Source organism: Oryzias latipes, chromosome 7, assembly GCF_002234675.1.
Source record: "Oryzias latipes chromosome 7, ASM223467v1".
Taxonomy (NCBI): Eukaryota; Metazoa; Chordata; class Actinopteri; order Beloniformes; family Adrianichthyidae; genus Oryzias; species Oryzias latipes.
In genome coordinates this window covers 16,950,468-16,972,087 of record NC_019865.2, presented here as the reverse complement: position 1 = coordinate 16,972,087, position 21,620 = coordinate 16,950,468, and the positions used below count along the sequence as shown (strand labels likewise).

The following is a 21,620-nucleotide window of genomic DNA, read 5'->3' as shown; positions in this document are numbered from 1 at the left end:
ACAACAGTGCTGACCGCCACACCATGTAAACCTCCTAACATGGAAAATTATTGATTCAAAACCTCAGGACAGTATCATAAACTGAATAGTAATGAATAAATCTTTAGCAGGTGGGAAATTTTACTTCACAAGAAGAGATGGTCCTTTTGTATCACAGGAAAAGTTTCATCCTCTTTTTTGCAGCTCATTTTTAGAGTGAATAGTACAAACAGACTGTACAGAGACACCCCCAGGTTTGGAGAGAAAGTTGAAATGTGATGTTTTTCATGGCTGTGTGCCAGAAGGAGGCCCTTCAGATTGCCAAGTGGTAAGACTTAAACAAACAGTTCCAAAAGAAACGCTGCAGAGAACAGCTGTGTGCAGAAGTTCAGCTTAAGAACTTGACAACTTCAGGACGGAGTAGGAATGAACCAGTTTATGCAAAGTCTCTGCAAAAGGGAAAAGCTCTGCCCATCTGAAAGCCCAGCCTACCAATGGGTGGTTCCTTCTGGACTCACTGTAATGCAAATTTGTCCTTTTCTGGTGTGCGGATGCAGTAAACAGGAGTTTTAAAATACCTTCTTAATCGGAAACTTGATCTCAGAACAACTTAAAAGTGTGTTTTCTTTGTAGGTTTTTGTGTATGTGTGCTCTCTGTTGGAAAGAGACTGATCTCTGTGCATCTATTTGTTTTCTTTTCTTCATTTTCGTCACCTTTCTCACATAGCCTGTGAGGACGGATATTGCTGAAAAGCAAATCCAGTAAGTCAGATAAGAAGCTGACTTTGAACCGTTTGTGAGACACACCAACAGATTCAGAAAACTCAGAGGTGAGTAAAACTTCTGGTTTTGGTCATTATTTAGCTCAGAGGTAGTGTCTTCTTTTTACAAGAATATCCTGTACATTAACACTCATGTGTCTTTTGATTTGGAGACTCTGACAAACTGCAAAAATCAAACTTTTTCACCTTAAACTGCAGAATATTCATGACTCAAGTGGTTCTGCATTTTGCAGTCGTTACAAAACAGATGTAGAGTAGTACCTGATGTGAGTTCAAATGTTAGTAACCTTAAGAAAAGCATCATACATGAATATTTTTGGTATTGCAGATGGAGATTCCACCTCGGCCTGCACTGTTTGACTTCCATGGAGTTTCCATGACAAAATACTTCACTGACAACTGGGACAATATCCAGGATTTCAAAGCAAGACCAGATGATATTCTAATAGCATCTTATCCTAAAGCAGGTACAATTTGGCATTTACCGTTTTGTTTTGGTCATATTTGCTTTTATAATGTAACTAGTTTGTCTGTCTGAAGCATATCCATGAAGTTCACTGAATGAGAGCCATGTTTTTTTACATTTTCTTTTAGGAAACACATGGGTGTCTTACATCCTGGACCTTCTGTATTTTAGCCATGTGTCACCTGATCGACAAGAGGTTGTCCCACTACATGAAAGAGTGCCATTTCTGGAGTTTTACATGCCGGGATTTCCTTCGGGTCCGTTTTTTTTAAACAACACTATTTCTATGTTAAGTATCAGTCACTGTTATTGCAGTATTGTGGTAATGCAGTGCTCTCTAATGCTAGGAGTGGATGAGTTAAATCAGTCAACGACTGTCCCACGCATTATAAAGACACACCTGCCAGTTCAGTTTCTTTCCAAATCCTTCTGGGAGCAGAACTCCAAGGTCTGACTGCATATTTGTTTGTGGAGATGTTTATTTCCAAGTTGGATTTCTAATTTTGTCTGACTTGCAGATAGTCTATGTGGCTCGCAATGCCAAAGACAGTGTGGTTTCCTTTTTCCACTTCGATCGCATGAACAAGGCCCAGCCAGAGCCTGGCGACTGGAGCAGTTACCTCAAGAGGTTCATGGATGGAAAAAGTGAGTAACATGATAAAGAAGCAAAAAAAAAAAAATAAAATAAAAAGAAAGAAAGATAATTTATACCTAGTGATCTGACACTTTGATGTCTGTCAGTGGTTTTTGGTTCCTGGTATGAACATGTGAAAGGCTGGTGGGAGAAGCAAAAGTCCCATCCAAACATCTTGTATCTGTTTTATGAGGATCTCATTGAGGTCAGTATAGTAGTTTTTGAGTTAATATTGCAACGATAAGAGCAGTGCTGCCCAATGGTTTCCTTTTCTTACAGAATACTGAGGAGGAACTCGACAAACTTTGCTCCTTCCTGGGACTTTCTCCCTCCTCAGAGTCAAAAAAACAAGTCATGGAAAAAGCTCTATTTGACAACATGAAAAACAACAAGATGGCCAATGGTTCAGCTGATGCAGTCCTGGATTTTAAGATTTCTCCTTTCATGCGCAAAGGTTTGCCATACTTGGTTGTAGTTTTTGTTTACAAATGTTCAAGTGACTTTTTTTGGAGCCAAAATTTTACAGATGTTCATCGCTTATTGATCAGAAACTCAAGAAAAGGTCAAGTCAAAAGTTTTATGCCAGTAACATGTTAAAGGCTCAGCCAGACTGAGCGTAGGAGAAAGCTAAAGCACTACTTAATTAAGGAATATTTTTCCACTAGATGGGATGCAGAATCGCACTTTCAGACCAGTCACAAAAGCACCAACGGTGGATGTTGTTTTCCACTGTTGCTGCTGTTGAACCATGGCGAGCAGACAGGAAGAGTTCCACAAATATTTAGAGAATTTGCTCAAATTCTTAAACAAAAGACTATCTCAGAGAAAGAACCCCTTAGACTTTTCATAGCAGCAATTTTTGACTGTCAAACTAAAGCTTTTCTTGTGTTGCAGCAGTTACTTGCCCTTCTGGTTTCTCATAAAATGAGCTTGTTCTCTACCAATTAAGCAAAACTGCTCTGCTTATCTTACATGCTGCAACTGCACCTCACATTACAGGGCCTGAACAATCTGGGATCTGGGTTGCCATCATGCCAAAGGGCTCTTTGTTTAAAAACAGAGGATACAAATTGCTGCAGTGTTGTTTATTCTTGCTAAACAAGAAAAACATGATGATCTGTGAGATTGCCCACATGTTAAGACAGATGTTGACTGCAAGCAGCCATGTATCCTTAAAGCAGAAAGCCTAGTTTAGGGATTGATGTGATTTAAAGAAATAAGACTAGGTTCTTTTCCAAGGAACCAAGTCTTTTTTTTTTTTTTTTAGAAATTTACCTTCTAAAATTCTGATGTATGCCTCAATATCCACAGTGCCATTAACAAATAATGAGCGTTTGCTAATTATGCCTGAATAATTGATTTTAACTCTTTAAATCCAATGTTTTTTTTAAAGGAATACTTTTCTGTTATCGTTCTTTTAATCAAATAAATAATAGTCTATGATTTACACATAGATGTGCTTGGACACAGTCACAATATTATGTACTGTGGTTTTTATTTTTCATTTATTATTGGAGATTATGACAGAGATCAACACAAATTTGTGAGCCTTTCATTGCTTGAAAAGATGACATCCTTTATTTAGCCCCCTCTATGCCCAATTCTGTCATCTCCCTGGAGATACCGATTGCAGAGAATTCCCAACCGATTTCACATTTTAGAAAATTCTACTACATATTTAGGTGCATGCTACTAAAATCACATTTTCTAAATTCAAACAAGTTGCTCAGTGAAGATACTAAAATAAATATAGAATAAGATACAATCAACAAATTTTTAAAAGCCAATTGTCTAAAGGTTATGGTTGCAAATGTTCATGGAAAATTTTAATTTTATTTTTTTTCTTTAGGAAAAGTTGGTGACTGGAAGAATCATTTTACTGTGCAACAGAACGAACAGTTTTCAGAAGACTATGACAAGAAGATGAAGGACACTGATCTTCAGTTTCGGACAGTTCTGTAATTTTGCGTTTGACTTCAAGTACTGGTTAACGAATAAACATCACACGACATACTTTTTCTTTTATTTGGTTTATTTGAATCCAGCCATGAAATGCAGCAGAAATACATGACCAACAGTTCAATGGGAAAAGTAAACACAAAACTAACACTGTACTTTCATTAAATGATTACTGCTTGTTGAGGACATGATGACTGTATTTTTTAGGGCATAGGATGCTTTGTGGAACAAATCTACCTGTGCAAATGGCGTGACAGAGGCAAAGTTGGAAAACAGAAATTGGAAGTACAGCTAAGGTTCAATTGGAATGTTAACAACAACAAAAGACTGTAAAAGGCTCTGATATAGACTGAACTTCATCATTTCACTAGACCATAAAGTAACGCAAATCACCCAGAGGTGGCTTGAAACGCAACAACTTGGATGGGTGCCACAAAGTTTTTTTTTTCAGGATCAGGAATAATTTGCAGCAAAATTAATAAACTAACTATGATTCCACAGAAATGGTTTGTCTTTTAAAACAAACAAACAAACAAACATATAATCTCATTACAGAAAACATAAAAACAGAATTCCAAACTTCTTCAGATCTTGAATAAACAATTTGCAAAACCTGGATCATTATCACAGTCCGGAGCACAGCCCAGAAATATCAACTGTCACAGCTCTTCTGTGTCCTAAATAGGCCACAATCCGACGTCAAAAACTGCGCAGCGCGGTTCTATGAGCAACACAACTTTCGATTGTCTTTCACAGTAACAGCTATGACTACATTTCAACTACACCTTTGTTCATGTACAACAAAAATAACAGTATTTACATTACTTCTTATAGTCATATCTTCAACAGAAATGCTTGCTTTTAAAGCTGTAAAATACTTTAGAGTACGGCTAAGTGCTGTCTTTATAGAGTTGGTTTGAGTAAGTGAGTTTGGAGGTGTGCTAAGCCACTCTTGTGTACTGCAGCCCTGCAAAGCGGTGGAGCATGCAGCACAATTCCAGAAAAACTTAAGAACTGATGCATTTGCTATTTGCATTCAAACTGGATAGAATGCAGTCAGAGGCATCAATTTTGCAGGGCTATTAATAGAAAAAGCTTTTTATGGTAGCAGTTTAACTTGACAAAATGCTTTTACCCCACAGCCGATCATTAAACAGTACTTTTATCGGCTCCTAAAATCTTTAGAAGTGTTGGTATGTCCACTCCCTTTCACTGTTGTTGCTTAGATCTTTACATAAGCGGTTTTAGACTACAGGACAGATCTGACAGGCACACCTGAAGCCCAGCGAGAACAGCTTATATTGACTGTAATCTACAGTTGAGTCACTGTGAAGCAGATGCTGATACTGGGGAAAGAAGAGCAGTTGGGATTATGTTTGGCACAAGTTTTCTCATAAAAGCAAATTAAATGAAGAAATTAACTCTAAAAGCATTTAAATGCAGATTGGTTCTTCTACGGAGATTAAAAGGTGACTTAAAAGATGCCTGCAGTAATGTTTGTCTTTCAGGGACACGAACATTTTTAAAATGTTGTATTTGGACAGTGTGGAAAGAACAAAACCAATCTCTTTTAGAAATTCTAAGGACATTTAAACAACTCGTGTTAATGAGACTTTCAAATGTATTATTTGTGTGTGGTCCCAATGTATTTAAGGTTAAGACTTAAAAGAAAGAGGATTTTTGCTAAAGAAAGAAAAGGTTATATGAATCTGTGCTATATCTGCTGGTGCTTTGCTCCAGCAGTAAAATATAGTCTTTTCTACAACCCCATGTCTTTAATTTCATAACAAGGCAAAAGGCAGTTTTTTTTTCTTTTGTTTAACCTTATATACGTCTTCTTTGGAAAAGAATCTTATGACTTTTCCTTACAACCCAGTGTTTAAAGGAGTTCCATGTGGAAAAGCCGTGTTAAATAAGTAAGTGTGTTTGATTTGCAGTCAAAGTCACTGCAGTCCACGGTTTGTTTTCAGAGGTCAATAATTTCACTGCTGGCACTGATAGAATCGTCGTGTCGACTGACTTCCAGGTAACTCCGGGAACCCACTGACCTCCCGGATTTCCCTCGCGCCCTTTCAGAGTCTGGAGTAATAAAGGGTCGAGTGTCATCCTCGCACAGATGCCCTGTCGACGTTCTGGTTGGTCGAAGTGACACAGGGCAGGACACAGATGATGGTACACTTAAGACTCTGTTATCCACCCACCTGTTATCTGGGTGGGAAGGTGTTGGGGGAGCAGTCACTTGCCTGCTGGGTACACTGCTGAGAATGCTGCCCCCCAGTGGCATGGAGGACTCAGTTGGAGCGTCGCTGCTGTCAGAGAGCAGCTGCGGGTCACTGTTCCTGCGGAGCCAGGGACCCTGACTGAAAGCTGAGCGTGGGGAAGGTGAGCGTGACTGTGGGTTCAAAGGATGAAAGAGACTCCCTCCTTCAAGCAGGTGTTCTCTGTGAAGAGCCTCGTCAATGCTTCGAGTTAAGTCAATGGGGGATGGGGGTCGCAGGTCAAACTCACAGAAAGACATGGAAGTATCCCTGTCATGATCAAGACCGCCACTCACTGAGCGCTGCAGGGGTCGCCCCAGTGGCTGCAGGACCATCCCAGAGCCAACGGAACCACCTGACTCGCCTTGCTCCGCAGCGTGGTCTCTATGGTTGTGGCCGCGGTTGCTGTCCTTCCCACAGTCAGGCTGGATGGTGCTCTGCTCATGGTTCTGATTCTTAATTAGGTTCTTGCTGATATCAGTTCCAGCACACTCCTGGCCAGCCCAGTTGTTTGGAATATCACCTGTTCCCCCTCCCACACCATTGCTGTCTGATTTTCTGCAGGGTTTTCCCCTCAAGCTTTGCACAATTTTGGACCAGCATGTGTGCCTTTGAGGGGATCCAACAGACTGGCCTGGGGTAGCCAGGTCTCCTGCCGGTCTGCCCTCCTGTCCTCCTTCCTCCCCTCTCCGGGTTCCTGCAGGCCTCCAGAACACCCAGGAACTCAGGAGCAAAAGGGCAAAACCCCATCCCAGTTCAAGCAGTCTGGCCCAAAAGTGTACAAGCCACCACCCCCAGTTGAAGCTTGTCCAGTTTCCTAAAAACCCATAGAGCCACAAGGTAGCATGGACATGCAACCCACAGCATAATGCCCCAAGAACTGCACAGACTGCCAGCACTTTCCCCAAAATGACTCCTATTTTCTGGTTTCCTGTCCAAGTCTTCCTCCTGACTTCAGCTCCATGGCTGAGATCAGTAGGGCAGCGTATGCGTGGGAAAACAAAGCAGAGAAAACCTAAACATATAGCGAGACCCCAACAAAGGGACAGGACCTGCAGGGTAACAGGTACAACAGGAGACAGGGCAGCAGACAACAGATCCACACCTAACATCAGGGTACAATGCAAGACAGCTAAAACCCCAATCAGAGGAGGATGCTCCATAGTTACAGGGAAGACACTGATTCCTGTTGCCCTTAAAGCCAACAGCACCAAGGAAGCCTGTGTCCAGACCAGCAGATGCAGAGGCAGGTTATAGAGGGCTGCAACTGCAGAGTGAGGAAGGACGTTGCGTGTGCCATACGGGTCAATGAAAAACAGAGCTGCCCTGAGACCTCCAGCCAGAAAAAGTAGAGCATTAGCAAGAGCAAGAGCACCACGGTGAGGACAGTTGGTTCCAGGGGACAGTGTGAGACCAAGAGCAGCGCCAGCAAACAGCAGGAGGAAGAGGCTAGCAGACCCGTAGACGTGAAGTTCCCACGCAAAAGCCAGCGTCCGGCTCATATCCCCCCAGTAAAGAAACGTGCCGTTAGGGTATGGATGGGCACTAGGAGATGGGGCTGGATTGTAAGGGGAATGAGGAGCTTGGTAAGGATGTCTCAGTTGGACAGAGTGGTTCCTCTGAACGACACTGGCCTGATATGTAGGGGAAAATCTTGATCTTGTGACAGGAACATCACTGGGAGTCAGGCGGGAGGAATTTCCTGAAAAAAAGAGGCACAGTTTTGCTTTTCAACAGTTCAAATCCCAGAATTCTTCTGCAAAGTAAAATGATGAAATACATTTTGTACCACAGAGAGCCACTAGAGGGGTGTAGCTCTACATCAATGTCACAAATCCACCCTCTGACCCTCTCAGCTGCTTATAATAACCAAATCTGCTGAGATGCATTGTCTAGAGGCTTTGCAGATTGTTACTGTTTAGGTTTCATAAACACCCACAAAATGACATCCACCTTAGGAGCAAATGACATCCCCTACTGATATAAACAGCTTTGATCATGCTCATTTATAACCATAAAATATCAGTTTCACACCAAAGGTGCATTTATTTTTTTTTAGTTATATTAAAATATATTTATAAAAGAGACTTGCAAAAAAGCACTGACAAAAAAAATATTTAAGTAATAAATGTTTAAATAATACAAATAAGTATATAAATCAGAGTAAATACAAAACTAACTGTGGCTCTGATGGAATATTTGTAGGAGAATTTTCCCAAAAGGTGTTAAAAACCATTTAAATTTGCTGGATGGAGGATGGACACAATTAGTGATAAAACACTCAAACCATAAGTGAGTCAGAAGGCTTTAAGGCCCATCTTCATTCAGCAAAACACACTCATAAAGCTGTCCCACTGATCAAGGGCTTACTTCACTATTTGTTGTACTCCCCCAGTCTTCCTCAGTTAATGTGTGCTTCAACCTCACACATTAACATTTACACACAAAAGCAGGTGGGCTCCACAGAGAAGCTGGGCTGTATTTACATTAACTTTTATTTTCTCCCCTCTGACTTTTCCTGACAGGAACACGATCCAGAGACGTTCCTGATGTATCGACTGCCTCACAAAAATAGTTGCTCTAATTTGTTTTTGAATGTGAGCAACTGTAAATGAGCCAAATATAAATGGGGACACACACATGCATATAGTGTAATACACATTTAGTGTGGGTTTGACTTAGTGTGTCACACATAAGCCAAAATACTCTGAAAAGATTATCTTCCTTGACACAAATTCAGCTAACAAGACTGACTTTTTATCATAAGAAGAGTATTTGTTTGCATTTACATTTAGAAAGAAAAAAAGCTTTAGGTTAGGACATGTGATGCTGTATTTTGGACATGCAGACTCAAACCAGATCCACTGGAAAACAACTGTGAGGTTTTAAAAGGTGGGTGGGAGTCTGTAGTAATAGATTTGACACAAGAAATGTGGTGAGGACTCTTTTGCAGCCATAACTCATGAAAGCCTCCCGATACTGCATTCACAAACACAGCTGAATGTTGCCTTTTATAGCAGTTAGGTTAGCTGTTTGCAATCGCAACCAGCGTTCTTCTGCTTTTGTGTTTTGGTTGGATCTGAAAGGAAACAAATCATACATTTATTCACTATCTTTGCGGAGCATCTTGACTAGAGTTGAGATTTTCCACTAACTGCAGCTGCTACTATGCTAGTTTTATGTGTCAGAGAATAAAATGGATGTGAAAGTCCTGTCCCTTTGGGTCACCCTTTCAAAGTGGGGTCATTGAATCTGGCTGAACCTGAAAATCTGATTTAGAGCCTGTTAAGAGCCTCCTGTGAAATTCACAAAAATCAAGTGTGTTTTTTTTACTGGTTTGGTTTTTATATTCAGGAGAAGACAGCTGAAAGTGTCATGCTTTTCCAACTTAATTTTGTCTCCTCTCCCTTCATCCATTTCTCTCTGCATCTGGTTCTCATTACCATCTCCAGTCTATGTCTGCACCTTTCTTCAGCCATACTTTCCCCCTACCCCTATACTCTTTCATCTGCTTTCCCAGCGTCTCCTTTCCAGACCCTATTTTTTTCCCCCTTTGCCCCCCCTATCTTTTTGCTTGGCTGAAATACTGCGCCCCCTCTTTTTTTTGTTCTTCCATCTCACCTCCTGTTCATATTTTTGTCGCTTGTAGTGTCCACCCGCACAAAAGTGCGGCCCCATTTTTCCAGGGGAAAAGCATCTCCGCCTTTTCCCCTCCTTTGAAGCCTCTTTCTTTAAAATTCCTTCAGTAAAAAAGTGCCAGCTGTACAAATAAATCTGCTCTAAATTATCAGAGGATAAAGGAAACCTTACAACCGGTTCCACCACAGAACACAAGATCCTTTTTCCTTACCTGTCCTTGAGGACTGCACAGTAGTGCCTGCTGCATGCCTTCCTAGTTGGACTGTTTTGCCGTTTTGGGTGGATGTCCCAACAGGCTTCTGCGTAGGCCTGACGTCGGCTGATAGTGTTTTCAAAATGCTTGAGTTTTTGGCTAACAAAAGCTGTCCTGCAGTCTGCGGCTGCTGGTTGGCACTGGGCGACGTGGGCTGCAGAGATGTCAAAGCAGCTGCACCCTGGTTTGGCCCGACTCCTTCGGCAGAAGGATTGTTTGATGCCACTTTACCTGACAATTGGACAAAGCACATTCATTTGTGAGTGGATAGGACATTTTACAACTACCTACTGTTAAAGACCCACTCCAATCATCTTTTAATCTATTGTAAAAGCTTTCCTAGAGGCCTTTTATTGATGATTATGCCATTTTTACCCCCCCCCCCCACCCCCACCCCACCACCACCACCACCACTACCACTATCACCAAAAAAAAACAAAAAAACAAAAACATGTCTTTTTCTAGGACAGCAGTTCATTAGAACTGGGTTGTGGGCGGAACTGTTGGTACAAAGCAAGCCCGCCCCAACTTCCTATCATCCATCTGTTTACGCATTCTCCCGCTAGCGTACAGCCCCTCACAACCCCAACCTAACATTAACGGTGAAAAAAAAATAGCGAGCAACATTGGATCTATCCACTAATACAGTTTTGAGCCAGATGCCAGCTCCGATTTCAGTGAAGAAATATATATTTTTAGCTTAATTTTCTTGATCTATGTCCTCCAATATCAGAAAAATGCCACAAAAACATGTTAAAACCCCGATTTTCATCAGAGTGGGTCATTAAACTGCTTTTATTAGAATTCGTTTTTTTTACCTGGTAATCCAACAGTTTGGGGTATTTGCTGCGTTGTGTTCAGAGGCTGTGGGATTCTTTTTCCGGGATGTTGCCCTGTCGAGGCTGTGCTGGATGTAATGGCTGTGGTCAGAACAGCCATGTGTGACTCTGATGTCAGAGGTTTTACATCAGAAACTTTGGACATCATGGTCTGTGCCTGTAGCTGATATTGAGCCATTTCATTACCCCGTGTCGGTAGAGGAGGAAGTAAATCATCCTTTTTCAATGCTACTGTTCCTGACCCCAAGCCTTGTGTATCCCCATCCTCAGAGTCTCCGACTGATCCTTTGTCTGAATTTCCAGCTGTTCCCAGTCCATCATCCCCAACAGTGGTGGAAGACCTCACATTTAAAGGCTGATATGGGTGTTTTGTAGCAGCCTCTCCCCTTCTCAAAGCCTGTTTGAAAGCTAATCTAGCTGTGTCAGTCCTGGGCCTGGAGGAAGTAGGTTCAGTTACAACTGTCTCACTGATGGGATTCTCAGCAGAAGAGGTCATTGTGAAAGAGGGACTGAAATGTGTTGTCTCAGAGGTTATTCTTTGTCCTTGTTCCACTGCATTCATAGTGGTCAATCTGTCCTGCATGGTGACTCTGATCGGCACATCGCTGCGCCCTCTGGGAGGCAAAGAAGGCCAGAACCGAAAGGTCTGTTTGGTTGGGGAAGAACTCCTTGGCAGATCCATGGAAGAGAAGGAAGAAGAATAGCCAATAACAGTTTGGGCATCCAAAACATGGAGGAAGAGGAGGAGAAATCCCAGGAAATGGAGCGTAGTAAAAGCCATGTTCAGCCTCAGAGTGGTGAGCAACAACGATCCAGCTGGAAACCTCAGTCTGTTTATCACAACATCCTTTCAAATCCTGTTCAAAGACACAAGGAGACAGAATGGCAAACATGTCAACATCACAGACCATTCATATTGGCAGGCAGAACATAATGCAGAGACTACATCACCAGCCAAAATAATAGTGACTCCACTTTTTTAAAGTTAAATACACTTCTTTTAGTAACAATTTCAAAAAGATAAGTTCATTTCTGAAAATTGATAGACTGGCGACCTGTCCAGGATGTCCTGCCTTCACCCAGCAGTATTCAGGATAGGCTCCAGTAATCCTGTGACCCTTAAAAGGATACGGTGGGTTTAAAAAATTGATGGATAGATGAGCTTGTTATGTCTGTTCATTTACACAGTCAAAAACTGTTTAAATTTGAACTGGCATAAAATAACAATATAAATGCTTTTTTAGGTCACAGGATTTCCCAGCTTCGCCAGTATGTAACCAGCAGAGTAACAGGGTGGTCAGGTGTAGGGTTTCAAACCTGCTACAAATACCCCATAATATGAACAAAACAGCAAGATCTAAATGTATTAAACAATAAAATAAAAGGAAAATCACTGACATTTTTGTACCTTGTCATTTAAAATCTTTTCTGGGAGATGATCGTAGAGAACCGGTTTGTTTTCCTATGGTTCAGTAGGTTAACATAAAACAGTACACAACTGAAAGGAGCAAAACATGCTTCCAGTTGACAGCTGTAACTTGAGCGTTCTGCAGCTCAGAGAACCAGGTGACATACGGAAACCCCCAAACCCTTTAGGAGTGGCACAATCCTAGAAATAATTCCACTGAACAACTGTCAGAAATGTCTTTTAGCACCCATCTTTTTTTTTTCTGGAATGTTCACAAACCTTTATTGTTCCTACTAAAGTCTAGCTGTGACTCAACCGAAGAAATGTTTCAAAGTTCCACAACAAAGAGGCAGCAAAACGTATGAAAACAGCGCCTTTGGGAGAACTCACTCTGCTGCATATGACTCAGCCTGGGACCTTTCACAGTCGTGATGAGTAAGTCTCAGAGAAATCACTGCAGCTGCACACCAGGGCTGCCATGTGCATTTCTGCTCATGGTGAAGTGTGAGCAATTTGTCTGAGGCTATGGAAAATGTTTTTTAGAATGTGTGTATGTGTGTGAATAGAACAATAATTACCAAAATGTAAAGAAAAAGAAGACAAACAGGACACATTGGTAGAAAACAGACAGAAGTCTGAGGAAAATAGCCTTCAAAGTGGACAAATGTGTTTAGGCCATTTTTGTCTAATGCTCCAGACGCTCATAGCAGCTATTTTGTTTATTTTCATTTCTGTCTCAGCTTCTCACTTACCAACTCCCATTTCCCCCGTTCCCTCTTTCTTTTTGCACCCCCCTTTTCCTTCAGTTCCTAAAATAAAAGACACACAGCTGCATGAAGCTGGATAAAGAAAAAGAGTACGATTATTGAGATGCAGAGGCGAATAACAGATTAGATATCATGAGGGAGGGCTGATGAGGAAGAAGAGGAGGTGAAGGACAAATGGCGTGATGAAGCTGACAGCGGAGCGCGTGATGAAGTGTGGAATAGAAGCACTAAGTTTGATCCAAAGTGACAGAAGCCACAGGGAGGAGTCTTGAAGAAACGATGATTATGTTTATTGAGTTTGTGTAAGATCTGAGAGCAGAAGGAATCAATCTCTAGGAAGCAATGCAAATAAAATAAGCCTGTTTGACTATTGCAGTTGTGCAGTTTTTGGGAGTCAAGCATTAAACTACCCGACTTGAAATAAAGTCTTTTGTTGAAATAACTCTATCTTAATACAAAGTACCACACTGATTCTAAAGATGAATTCGTTTGAAAAAGAAATAAGATTAAGTGAGAAGGCAAAAAAAACTGTGGGGCTAGTTTTGGAATATTGTCTGTTTTAATATCATTGTCTAAAAGTGTTTTTGATTGGGTGTGGTCTACAGCGATGTAACACAAAAAACTCAATGGAGGCTGATAAACACCTGCCAAATATTTCGTATACCTGTATTAACAGCTACTTTAATAATGGCTTGAATAATAGAAATAATAGAAAAAAAGGAAAATGAAAAATAAACCCATCAGAAACAAACAGTCGGTCGTCCCTCTGTGACCGCCCCTGAGGAGGAGGCAGATGTGTCCACAGTCAGACTATTTTTATCATCTTCAGCCCTCAGGAGCAAAGGGACACTACTGCGTATTCTGTTTGCACTGTGCTATGGATGTCGTTCGGATGCCGCTCCTCTATTGGGCACAATATAGGCTTTGTCCAGAACAGGAAGCATCCATGGGTAATGTCTAGTACTACAGCAGCAAGCAACAATCTGGAGATTATTATAAACTCCTTTCCTTGCAGTATAGACTTGCTGGTTACACAACCACATGACTCAGTACTACAGCAGCTGGGGATAAGCAGTTAATCACCCAGGTACTGATGTCATGTCTACACTTCGGCATTAGAAAAATAAGCTAAGGTTTGAACTTTCCACGAGGAAGCCAGCAGGGGAGTTATCAGCTATGCACTCAAGTTTGTGATAACTCTCCATTTTTTTTTTGGAGGAAACGTTCCTTCTCTTTTGAGCAGATTCCAGACAGTCTGGCAATGCATGGCCTCCATTGATCTGAGTGAATATTTCTGTCTGCACAAAGAGAAGATACTTGCCTTTTTAATAGCACTCTTAAGGCTTAATTTTTGTTTTCACTCTAAGATTTGTGGGAAATGTTTTCAAGGTTTGCTTAAGCCAGAGGAAAATGCGAACTAACGAGGGGTAGTTTCAGTCTGGTCAGAGCTGTAGTCATGTTTACACGGTAACACATCCAACAGTTTCTGATGAAATCACAATTTGGTTTACTTGAGCAAATGTCTTGCACAGCTGCTTTAGCTTTGAAATCATTGTTGTTGTTGTTTTTATACTTTGGTCTGTGCTTATAGTGCAGTTAAATCGGTAGCATTGTACTAAAGTTTATACATTCAACCCATTAGTATGGCTTAATAAACAATGACATATAATAAAAAAAGAAATGCTTGGTATCAAAGAAACTCTACCCAACAAACTGTCAGTTGGGAATTGAAAAGTAACATTTTATAAAAAGGTTATCCAGCTACCATAACTATTGCATCTATTTGAAGATGTGCAAACCTTGTAAATGTACAACAGTCATGTACTTTTAACAGATTTTTCATAATCATTATATTTTTTTCTTCCTTTTTTTTCTCTTAATTTGGATCATAGGTTGAATCTGTTAAAAAGTGCTGTGATAGAATGAGTGTAGATCCTTGTTTTATTTTGAAAGTGTATTTTTGCTGCACCTTGGCTTCATTGTTTGTGTGCTGCTGAGATTATTCGGTTTGTCTCAATTGTTAATACCTGTGTCCCGTCAGTCCCCCTGTGTGTTTACATTCCTGCGTTGCCTTCATCCATCCTTTGTCTTTTTCTCCGCTATACTTACTGCAGATGCAAGTGCGGTGCTTCTCAGCTTTGTTATTTTCCATAAATTTCAGTCTGATGATTTTAGTTTCCATTGTTGAAACTCTTTGGAATGGACCGCTTGACTTTGAACTCTCAGCATTATCTGTCACTAAACTGACAATAGTTTATTATTTTTTCTTCCTGGAAGAATGGCAAACTAAAACCCACTGATAATTACTACCTTAAATAGGGTCTGCCTTTTTGAAAAAAATTGCATTAGTTTAGTCATATCTTCTAGTTCACCTTTGCAAAACTAACATTTTTGCCATTTTTTTTACATTTGAATTAAAACCAAATGAAGCCCCTTAGGAAAAATTAATTTCATAATTTTAAACGAAATGACTAAATATGACTTGATGTTTAATACATTTGCATAAAAATAATGTATATATCTTAAATTTCATATAAACTAAATAACATTGAACACTAATTTGAAAGATTGAATAATAGCAGATAAAATGGTAAATCTGACCCTGTCTTCTTTTTTTTTAACTTTGTTTGTGGAACAAAGTGCAATTCGCAAAAAAAATAATAATAATGAAGAAATCAACAACTTAAAATAACAGCTTCCACCTTGACTGGTATGTGAGAATATTTATAAGGAAGTAATACCATCACAAGAACCTAAGGTCGCCCAATCACAGAGCGAGTCGCAAATGCATGAACTGACTTGTGAGAAAAACCTCAATGCAAATAAAATAAGCCTGTTTGACTATTCCAGGTATGCAGTCTTTGGCAGTCAAGCATTAAGCTGTCTGAATTATAAAATAGTCTAAATTACTTGTGATCAGAATGGCAGTTAGCTGATGAGTTGATGAATTAGAGAAGAATAATTGGAAAATAGCACGAGGCTGACCATGACTGTCAGGTTATGACAGATGTAGTTCTATAGGGTTCAGACAGAAACAGTGTGTATGAAAGGTTAAAAAAAACAAAGTCACAGGAAAGGTGAAAGGTATTCCCCAGGAAAATATTTTGCATTAACTTGTGTAAATCATTTGTACTGATTAACAATAATATGGATTTATACTTCATGACTGTCTTCTTTCATGGATATTTAGTGGTTGTAAAATGTCTTCACGTGTAAATAAATTTTGCACTAGCAACAAAATGTGAGCATTTGTGAAAACAAAACCAAACTAGCACCTTCAGAATAAATCTGTAAACTCTGTAAAACCAATTTGTCTTTTTGTAAACAGACAAACAAAAAAAAAGAAAAGATTTGTGGCTGGTAAAGTATTTGCACACTTGCAAAAAAAAAAAAAACTTGAATATTTTCAGGTTCTAAAACAGCACATTCACAAGCACAATGGATTTTTCTTTGAGTGCTTCAATAGATCTACTGGCTCTAAAAATCGAGTTACAACCTCATACTTTTGAAACAAATGTCCAATGTAAACTGATCAACACATTCTCCTGAACAGAAAAGGGGACCATCAAGCCACACGCTTTTAAAAGATCATTTACCTTACATCATTTAGTGAATGTTAATGACTAAACAGTATGTGATTGTCAGAAGAAGCACAAAATTTAAGCACAAAAAGAAAAGATCATTTAAATTGCTCAGAAAAACTTTTTGCAAGCTGATTTGCTCATGAGAGTCAAATGATAGGAGGAGGCCGCTGGTTGGCTGATCAGTTTAGACAGAATAGTTAGAAGTCCGAGGTTGTCACTTAAGTTTGTGACTGTAGATGTTCCTGTGTGAGAACTTGAAGAAAAAAACACCTGAACATGTAAATCTGCTGTTTTGCAGATCTGGAAAATATTTCTGAAAAAAGGAAAATGTTTGTTTTGCAAGAGTTCAAACTATTTTCCCAGGCGTAAACCGTGTTTAAACATGCCCCAATATTTGTTTGCAATCTTTTTTTTTTTTACACAAAGACAAATTGGTAGTGCAAAAGCACAAATTATTTAGCACTTGCACTTTTTCTAATATAATTACACACATTTTAATTGCAGAAGCAAGAGTTATTTTACATGTCCAGAGATAATTTTAGAACTGCAAAATGCTTGTGAAAGACATAGAAGTCCATGCATTAATAGTGCTGGTTGTACACATGTGAAGCTTGTTTGTACTGCACTTTGGATGGAGAGAGGAGGGTTGGTGAGGAGGTGACTGTATGTGGGAATGTGAAACACAGAGAAGGGGTGTAATGTGTGGTTATGCTGGTATGTGAGTGATGGCAGAGGTCTGCTTTAACCGTTAACAAATTCCACACCTTGAAATAACAACCTGGGTAGCCAGCAATTCCAATAATAATCCTTTTCTATAATAAAACGTGTTATTTACAAAAATGTACATATGATTCTACATTCACAGGCTTTAGAGGTGCATGATGGAATCTTTAAAAGGTTTTCCAGGTGTGTTCAACTTTCCCACATTAAAACTGTCTATGATTAAATGTTTCCACTTAGCTCAGAAGACAAAGACAGCTAGTTAAATACGTCTTTAAAGTGAAGCTCTGCAATGTGTGTGTGTGAGAAACTGTTGTTTAAAACGACAGCTTCACAACTGACACCATATTTCGCTCCAGGCATATACGGCATTCTGAAAGCAAGCAGCAATACTTTTGATTTTCTAGTTTAAGCAGATGTACAACTTTAAAAGTGCAGCAACAAATCGGACAGTCTACAAGATAACTGGAGATCAAAGACTGAAGGTCAGCAAAGGGCCCTCTGACCGGACCGTGACTGCACACAAATACAAGACGAGACCCGCCAAGCAGAGCAAACAAAGACGATGTTGACATAGGAGACCACAGTAAGAGGGTACGTGAGAAATATTGCACAGTGAACGTAGCTTCCAGAAAACCTACATACCTGATCAAGACTGATGTGAAATATCAATGTACAGCACCTTCATGAGAACCAATTAAAGTCTCACTCTAGTCATCTTTTAATCTATTGTAAAATTATTCTTTTAATTATCATTATATCATTTTTAGCCACAATATAAAAAGCCTGTGTCATTGTCTAGGACAGTTTCTGCAGAGCAGCAGTGGTTCATCAGAAATTCATGCCTGAGTTGTAGGCCGGACTGCTGGTGCGGAGTAAGCCCGCCCCCACTTCCCATCACCCATCTGTTTACCCATTCTCCTGCTAGTGTACAGCCCCTCACAACCCCAACCTAACATTAGCGGTGCAACAAAAAATGGCGAGCAATATTGAAGCTATCCAGCCGTAAATTTTGAACCAGATGCCAGATCAGACAAGGAAAACAAAGACATACACAGATGAAGACGTCTACAAGTGTGATCCATCAGGGAGATTGCAGCTTCCTCTTGCAGGCTCTACGTCACACCTACAAGCTTTTTCCAACATTATTCATCTGCTCCTGATTGACAAAGATCTGAATGAAGTTGCAATTTAAAGCATAATTTTCTTTACCTATGTCTTCCATCATGAGAAAAATGCCACAAAAATATGTTTAAAACACCCAAAACTCAATCTTCATCGTTGTGGGACTAAAGAGTTAAGCCATAAACTACACTTGAACTCCACCAAACCTACTTTTACTGCTAAATGCAAAAAAAACTATGTTGAGTTTAGTAATCAAGAAAACTTAATTTGAATGAGATATTCAGCTATAAATGAAAGTCCATATTGTACATTTACTACAACTAAATTCACACTTATAAATGAGTTTATGCTTCTTTCAGATCGATAAGTTGGGTCTGAACACATTCCCACAGCAATGTTTTGAGTTATGCCTTATTTTCCACTATCTATTTAGGATCTTCTGTTCTTGGGAGGCTTGTCGAGGTATGTCAGGTCTCCTGCCAGCAAAAAAAAAAAAAAAAATGTTTTCCTTAGACTCTTCTGATGGAATCAAGATCTGTAGTCCAAACATTTGAAACATAATTGATGTCCTTTTGACAAAAACTCATAATAAACAGTTTTTTTTCTTCTAACCAGCAGATGGATTTGTGGATCTTTCCTGTCTATATTTGAAAATACTTCTTCGTTTTCTCAACTACTTTAACTTCAGAAAAACACAGCTTGGATGAGATCCAAACAGATTTAAAGATAGATTTGACTTATTTTATTAGCATCCCAGGTGAGTAGGTTTACTCCAGAGCTGCAGTCATCTGAATGTGTGTCCTGCTGCATCAGCTGCAGCTGAACTCTCTGAGAGATGCATGACGCAGTTTCACCACTTTATCTCCTTCTGCTATATAATGTACAGGTGAACATATTAAACCCAAATGCAGCTCTGCATCATTCCCTAATCTCTGGTTTAGCTTTAACTAGGTCATAATGTAAACATTTGAGCCCACTCACCCTAGTGTCAATTTAAGGGTGCACTTGTTGCGCACAAACGTGCAATTTTTATTCAATCACATTTGTAAATATTATACAAAATTCGAGTTCTTGGATGGTAATTTAAAAATAATGAGGAAGATGGCTAGCTAAGTAAGCTAATAAAGCGATTCATTGGATTGTGCCATTTAATATTATAAGGTAAAAAACTTAATGATTTTTTTCTTGATAAAAATGTTTTAAAATAAAACTTGTAACACGTTGAGGCTTTGCCTCTTTGCGAATTAAAATAGTCCACTGTTCATACAAAGTTCAGCGGAAAACCAGGTAAGTCCTAAGGTGAGCGGACGACGAACCGACATCTCTCTTTAATAGTATAGTGGGTGAAACGCAGCCAAGGGTCGGTGTGACAGCACCGCGTCACACGCCAGTATCACTGCGCAAAGCACCGCCGCATAGCAGTCTCCTCGCAACTAGACGCTTTTTCCCCACAAAAAAAAAAAAAGAAAAAGACGTACCTGAAGGACTGAGCGCCTCCTCTTCAATGGCGTCCGCTTCAGTAGGTCACGCGGACTGGAATATGAGGAGATAGAAGGCAGCTATCCCGGAGCTCGAGCGCTTTTCACCTTAGGAGAGGCAACTGGCAGCGGGAAAGATGAAATACACCGGTTTTCTGTGGTCATGCACGGAGCTTCCGCCGCCTCGTACAGTCAGGAGTTGATCAGATCTACGTCACCCACCTCCCTCCCACCGTCCCATCCTTTCACTCGTCTCTCCCTCCTTAGTTTTCTCCCCTCCTCTCACACACAATCGTCTTCCTATCAACCTCCCAGCGGGGAACGCTTGTTACGCAACACGCGCAGTTTCTCTTTGAGCAACCTATCGCTTCATCTACCTGTGCAGGGCCGGGAAAAAAACGACGACACGGCCGCTGACATCATCACGTTCCTTTAAGCGCACCCAACCAGGTTTTTTTTTAAAAATACATACAATGCAATATGAACATGAGGTGATAAGAGGTTGCAGCCTATGCATACAGAAAAGTAGTGCAGGTGATGCAAGGACAGTAAGGTGGACGGCCTGCTCCTTTCCTGGGAATGAGGAGAGTCAATGCATCACCCTCATGCTGATGCATCCCCCTCATGCTGCTGCACCTCTGTGTCCCGCCACAATGTCTCTTTTACAAACATTGGCTTGTTTGGACTTGCTGCACTTCTTTTCACGGGTTATACCAAAAAACACATTTGTCAAAAATCTTCCATATGACTGCAAACAGTTCCAAAAACCCAGTTGCAGGCTGTTTGTCACAACTGTGTGTCCTGAACTCTGCATCCCCCATTCTAAAATAACCTGTGCTGCTCAGAGGATTGTCCTAAGGCAATTAATTTAATACTGAGACAGCAGAGCACACAGCCAGCTTAGGGCTTTCGCTGCTTAGATACTTTATTGGTAATCACATAATTATTTACGGGTAATGACTAATATAATGTAGGGAGAGTATTAAACATCCACTTTAAAGCACCTAATGAGAACAACATATGGTTGTTATGCAAGAGATTTCCTGTCATTTATATAATTAGCAGAGCTGGCATTTGGGTGTCCTGTCCCTCCACTGTCCATTAGATTTAGTGTAAATGTGGGTGTATGTATGCCACAATTAAATGAGTTACATAGTCTTTTACTGATCCTCTTTCACTTCCACTTTCGAGGCTTAACTTTGCTTTACAACCAAAATAGCCCAAAAAGAATTTAACTAAAATAAATGTGTTTAAAATTAGATAACACAATGTGACATTTAGAAGCTGTCTTCCTGTACTTAACTTTTCCTGGAATATTTTATATCTTAGCTTTATGGCTTTCTGTAAAACTTTTTCTAGGAAAATATAATCTGTTTATTGCCAGATTTATTTTTATAATGTTTCTGCAAAGGCATTAAATGAGCCTCTTCTTCTGTGTAACCAGTTACATAGATGACTTATATAGTTACTTTTTAATGTAACATCAGCTGCAATGTTACTCACTAACCTGTAATTTTGTTTGGTTTAGGTTTCTTTTCTGAATTACACTTAATGAATGTTTTTTTCTACTCTTATTTGTTTAATTTTTAATAATGTAAAATGTTTGTGAATTTATTTGTTTTGTAATCAAATGTGTTATTTTATGTCTCACAGTTGTTTTTATAGGATTTTGAACATTTTTTTTTAAGAAAATTTGGCATTTCTTTGAGACAATTTGTTATCATTTCAA

At 39.8% G+C, this 21,620-nt stretch overlaps 2 protein-coding genes across 3 annotated transcripts; one reads left to right on the top strand and one right to left on the bottom strand.

Annotated features, from left to right (window-relative positions):
• Positions 1-85: 85 nt before the first annotated feature.
• LOC101169780 (cytosolic sulfotransferase 3-like) lies at positions 86-3,878 on the top strand. Its single transcript, XM_020704750.2, has 9 exons — positions 86-595; positions 707-809; positions 1,090-1,228; positions 1,356-1,484; positions 1,575-1,675; positions 1,746-1,872; positions 1,969-2,066; positions 2,141-2,315; positions 3,711-3,878. The coding sequence occupies exons 3-9, from the start codon at positions 1,090-1,092 to the stop codon at positions 3,821-3,823; spliced, it is 882 nt and encodes a 293-aa protein (XP_020560409.1). The 5' UTR covers positions 86-595; positions 707-809; the 3' UTR covers positions 3,824-3,878.
• On the bottom strand, positions 3,875-20,287 carry LOC105354422 (proline-rich transmembrane protein 3). 2 transcript variants are annotated; one of them, XM_023956685.1, is made up of 4 exons: positions 19,892-20,287; positions 10,789-11,666; positions 9,929-10,201; positions 3,875-7,780 (listed from the first exon to the last, which is right to left on the bottom strand). In XM_023956685.1, exons 2-4 carry the CDS (start codon positions 11,588-11,590, stop codon positions 5,787-5,789), a joined length of 3,069 nt encoding a protein of 1,022 aa, XP_023812453.1. In that variant the 5' UTR covers positions 11,591-11,666; positions 19,892-20,287; the 3' UTR covers positions 3,875-5,786. The 2 variants fall into 2 exon arrangements, with proteins under 2 accessions (XP_023812453.1, XP_023812454.1); XM_023956686.1 differs by lacking the exon at positions 19,892-20,287 and adding an exon at positions 12,970-16,029.
• Positions 20,288-21,620: the final 1,333 nt, after the last annotated feature.

Bases quoted from the DNA above. Each gene is read 5' to 3' on its own strand.
- LOC101169780 (XM_020704750.2), top strand. From the start codon at position 1,090: ATGGAGATTCCACCTCGGCCTGCACTGTTTGACTTCCATGGAGTTTCC. The intron at 1,229-1,355 runs GTACAATTTGGC...ATTTTCTTTTAG, and splicing joins AGCATCTTATCCTAAAGCAG to GAAACACATGGGTGTCTTAC. The intron at 1,485-1,574 runs GTCCGTTTTTTT...CTCTAATGCTAG, and splicing joins CATGCCGGGATTTCCTTCGG to GAGTGGATGAGTTAAATCAG.
- LOC105354422 (XM_023956685.1), bottom strand. From the start codon at position 11,590: ATGGCTTTTACTACGCTCCATTTCCTGGGATTTCTCCTCCTCTTCCTC. The intron at 10,202-10,788 runs GTAAAAAAAACG...TCCAATTGTCAG, and splicing joins CCAAACTGTTGGATTACCAG to GTAAAGTGGCATCAAACAAT. The intron at 7,781-9,928 runs GTAAGGAAAAAG...TCTTTTTTTCAG, and splicing joins TGTGCAGTCCTCAAGGACAG to GAAATTCCTCCCGCCTGACT.